Source organism: Camellia sinensis, chromosome 3 (assembly GCF_055761805.1).
Source record: "Camellia sinensis isolate YWXY chromosome 3, ASM5576180v1, whole genome shotgun sequence".
NCBI classification, from domain to species: domain Eukaryota; kingdom Viridiplantae; phylum Streptophyta; class Magnoliopsida; order Ericales; family Theaceae; genus Camellia; species Camellia sinensis.
This window is the reverse complement of record NC_138963.1, coordinates 72,725,683-72,730,247: the sequence shown is the minus strand read 5'-3', so window position 1 is coordinate 72,730,247 and position 4,565 is coordinate 72,725,683. Positions and strand designations below refer to the sequence as shown.

The 4,565-nt window shown below is 29.4% G+C and overlaps 1 protein-coding gene across 1 annotated transcript; it reads right to left on the bottom strand.

The window, feature by feature from the left end:
• Nucleotides 1-1,784: 1,784 nt before the first annotated feature.
• Nucleotides 1,785-3,948, bottom strand: LOC114292633 (peroxidase 4). The gene is made up of 4 exons (XM_082920021.1): nucleotides 3,639-3,948; nucleotides 2,743-2,934; nucleotides 2,476-2,644; nucleotides 1,785-2,393 (listed from the first exon to the last, which is right to left on the bottom strand). The coding sequence occupies exons 1-4, from the start codon at nucleotides 3,861-3,863 to the stop codon at nucleotides 1,999-2,001; spliced, it is 981 nt and encodes a 326-aa protein (XP_082776147.1). The 5' UTR covers nucleotides 3,864-3,948; the 3' UTR covers nucleotides 1,785-1,998.
• Nucleotides 3,949-4,565: the final 617 nt, after the last annotated feature.

Below are 4,565 nucleotides of genomic sequence, written 5' to 3'. Positions count from 1 at the left end.
TACCAACTGAGACCTGTTTGGTAACCATTTCGTTTTCAGGTTTCAATTTATATTTACAAAAATTTTAAAAACTGTCATAAAAACTTGTTTGATAATTTTTTTTTGTTTATAAATAATTGTCTCAGTTTGTAAATTTGAAAAAAAAATGTAAATTCAAAAAATGAGTTTACGTTGGTTTTTAAACAAAAAATGTAAAAATTTTACTAACAAAAAAAATTTTCAATTAATTTTTTTTCCAAATAATTTTTTTTCCAAATAATTTTTTTTTTCAATGAATTTTTTTTCCAACCAATACTAATCGAGAGGGCAATTTGTAATGCTATTTTAAACTTAGGGAGGGGATTGTAATTTCTAAAATGTGAGAGGTTTCAATGTAATTTACCCAATGAGGCTAAATTTGGTATTTAAAAAAATTAAATTGCTGATGAGAGAAATCTGTAATGAAACTTTAAACCTCATGAGGGAAGATGCAATTTCAAAAGGTGAAGGGAGAACTGCAATAAACATAAATCTCAGAGGGTGTCAGTGTAATTTACCTTTTTTTTATTATTGCGGCTCAATATATCACAAATTTCCCAACAAAATTGGTGACAATATTTTTTCCTCACCAAAAGATCTCAAAAATATTAAAAAGTTTTTGGCAACGAAAATATATTCTTCACAAATAATTTTATAATCAATGACAATTTTTTTTTCTCACTAAAAATCTCAAAATTTTAGCGCCACCCAAAAAAATTAGCAGGAACTTTTTTTTGTGACGAAACTTAATTTTTCCTCACCTAAAATGAAGTATTTATTGATAAAAATAAATTTTCATCACCTATCATTTTTATTTTTTATTATATATGACAAAATTTATAAATTTCTCACCAATTATTTTTATATAGTCTACTGTTTTCGTTACTTTTGTTGTAGCCATCTCACTCGCGCTCATATGTTCTGCCTACCCCTCGCATTGGAATGACTTCTGATCGATTAACCATCCACCTAGGGGAAGGAGGAATAGATGGAGATATTCGTTTATAGGTACCGGGCTTGATAAAGTTGGAAAGTTTATTATGTGATTTAAAGAAACATAATATAATTATATTAAATTTATAAAATTTATTATAAATTAAAAATTAATAATTAAAAAACAAAACTTCAACATAATTAGTTTTTTTTAATTTATTTCAATTATTTGTCTAATAAATTGTAAATAAAAATTACACTAAATAATTTAACATAAACTTCTAAAATTTAAAAATATATAAAAAAATTAAGCAGTTGGATCAAATAGCCCTTTGTATTAGAAAGATGGTATTCATGGGTTGTGAATTTAAAACTCCCAGTCAAAACATGTGACTGATTCTTCTAACCACTGCATGGAAGAAAGGTGCTTAGAAGATTCTTTTTTAAGGACTCTCTTTTAGCAATGAGATAATGTCGGACGACTTTGTTTAGTTGTAAAATTTATTGTATATAAAATAAAAATAAAAATTGTTGAGAACAATGAGTAAATAAAAGTAAAGAAAGATAAAGTTAATAAAAATTATTTATTTTTTCGTTAATTATTTAATTTACAAGTAACTTTAAATAAAAGTAAAAAATTGGATTTTCTAGTGATGTATGTAATTTTTTTTTTCTTTTTTATAAAAAATATTTCTTTGAACAAAACGTTAAAAGGAACCGACATTTTCTTACAACAAATACACAAGTCAAAAAGGAAAACCATTTTTCATTTTCTTTCCCCTACGCAACTCAATTAAAAAGAAATTACAATGAACTCATTTAAGCCATGAATCTTTGGGGAAAAAAGGGTACATCCATTAATTAATTTGGTAAATTCAAACAAAGCTTATGCCACTAAAAAATTCACAATTCAACATTCCTACTTGGATAACAAGCAAACCAAAAGAACAAAAAACAAGCAGCCTCCCTTCTTTTTTTTTTTGGGGGGGGAAAACTCAAAACTATTGTTTTATATTTATTCCAAGGAGATTAATGACTCAAATCTCTTCATGAATTCACCTTCCAACACTTCTTTCTTATCTCGCCTTTGGATCCGGTGAGGGGACTAATGTCTCCCATCTTAACCATTGCTGCAGTGAAGTCAGAGTTAAAGGTATTGGAACTTTGGCTGTATTTTTCGACCAGGGAATCAGTGGATCCACCATTGTGCAATATTTGATCAGAATGGAGGAGTCCTTTTTGGTTGATCAAGTTCTTGTAGTACTCATTGTCAAAAACAGTGGGACTTTCAAGATCTAGAGGTGCCAAATTGTTGTCTCCAGACCCAGAAGGAATTGGGCAACTACCTTGCTTTTTTTTAGCAAAGGAACTATCGATATTGGTCTCGTTGTATATGCGTGTTCTGAAGAGAAGACACCTCGCTTGCCCTATTGTGTGGGCTCCTGATCATTCCACCAATGAAACCATTTTAGAAAAGTTCATGAGACATAGAGATATATTGTTAGACAAAGAGAGAGTGAGTACCAGATAAAGCAACCATGTCTTTGGTGGAGAGGCCTACAGCTTGGAACCTATTGATAAGGTTGTTAAGAGTAGAAAAGGGAGGCGGGATTACGCCGCTATTGGCAGCAGAAAAGCTAGCTGTTTTAGAATCTCGGCGTCCAAGTTTTACTTCCCAAGTCGGCCCTCCAAGCTACAACAAGTTATATATAATGAGAACCAAACTACGTTTAGCAATCTTGAGAAGTTGATGTTTGGTTGGAAGAGTTGGTAGAGATATGAAACACTTACAACTTCAACAGAATCACGAGCAGCGATAGCTACAATATCAGCACATGAGATAACACCAGGACAAATACCTTCTACTTTAGATTTGATATCATTTATCACATTAAATCCCCTAACAGAATTATTATTGGGACCTGCAGTTTTCTCTCCGGTGAAAGACGAAGTGTCATCTAGAAGTATTGACCCATCACAACCCTGTAAATAGAAGAAAAAAAATACAAGTCAATGTAATTTTTCAAAATTAATCACATATTAATGATGAACTTTATAAATATTAATAACTAATATTATAAATATTTTCATGTATTTGAATTTTATTTTATTTTATTTTTTGTGTGTGTATAAAGACTTGCTGGATTGTAAATCTCCCTAAAAAGAAGCTTAGTTAGAATTGTACAAAAACATGTAACCCTGGGAACAAGTCAACACAGAAAACATTTAAATACTTTATTATGTCACATTTAAATAGTTTATTATGTCACGTATGTCTATGTCTATATTATTGGTTAAATACTTTATTTCTCATCTTAATACTGTATTTAGTTCATGAATTTGAATACAGATTTAGAAATAGAAAAGAAAAATGTGTATGAAAAATATGTGAAATAAAATTATATTTCATTCATATTTTACTTATACATTTTCTCTTTCTCTTTCTATTTTCAAATCTATCTCCAAATTCATAAGTCAAACACAATTTCAAAAAGATGAGTAACATTATCGTATTATTATTACGAGTCTAGTTTAAATATAATTTAGTAATTTGTACAACATTCCTATGTATCATTTTGTTCCACGACTGAACATGACCCATAAAGCATCATAAAATGTCGGAAAAAAATTCAAATCAGTTAGTGGGTAAAAAAAAAAAAAAAAAACAGTCGTTGAAGAATAATTACGTTAACAAAGCAGTCGTGGAAGTGGAGGCGAAGGAGAGAAGCACCCATGCGCCTCTCCTGTGACACCGCATATTTAACCACTGATTTCGCAGTATCCAGTAGCTTTGGGCAAGTCTTGGAGTAAAAATTGGTGGAGAGTTGAGCAGAAGAACTATTCATTAATAAAAACACAAACAAAACAAATGACACATTAATTACCATTGAAGAAGGAGAAGAAGAAGCCATTTTTTATTGTTTGGAGAAAAAAAAGAGAAAAGAAAAAATGAAACAATGAGTTTGTGCGTTGTGGTGATGAAGGAATGTGGTGAGAACAAGCCATGAGTGTAGGCGTTATATATATAGTGTGCTTAAGGTCGTGTTTGGCACGGGCAGGTTACCTAATCTTTCTAGATTAGTGCATGGTATTATTTTCTACGTCTGAGTTTGGTCAAGAATATCAAAAGTGGCGGATAGTGCAAGACAGTAAAGATTTTTCAGATTTTTTAGTTATAAAAATTGTAAAAAATACAGATTAAAATTCTCTATTACGTGATTATATAGGAAAGAGATTTTACGAGATTATTACACATTATTAAAATTTAAATTAAAAATCATCGGTCAGTAATGATCATATTAATTTGAATTTAAAAAAAATTCTCTTTTAATTTTAATTTTTTTTTCTTTTTGGGTATGTAAGTTAATTTGAAATTTGAAATTTGAAATTGAGATATGTTGGGTATGTTTGGTTTGTGTTTGAGAGATGTATTTTAGAGATAAAAAGTACGAAAATATGTTTGGTTTAGTTTTTTTTAAAAGATGTTTTGGAAAATTATTTTGAGATAGAATTTTGGAAAAAGTGATTGATTTGATATGTGTGAGAGAGAGATTTGTTTGGAAAACTTGTTTGGTTTACAAGTTTTGAGAAATTTTTTTGGGAAAATTTGTTTG

Bases quoted from the DNA above. Each gene is read 5' to 3' on its own strand.
- LOC114292633 (XM_082920021.1), bottom strand. From the start codon at position 3,863: ATGGCTTCTTCTTCTCCTTCTTCAATGGTAATTAATGTGTCATTTGTT. The intron at 2,645-2,742 runs GTAAGTGTTTCA...AACTTGTTGTAG, and splicing joins CTCGTGATTCTGTTGAAGTT to CTTGGAGGGCCGACTTGGGA. The intron at 2,394-2,475 runs GTACTCACTCTC...TGGAATGATCAG, and splicing joins AGACATGGTTGCTTTATCTG to GAGCCCACACAATAGGGCAA.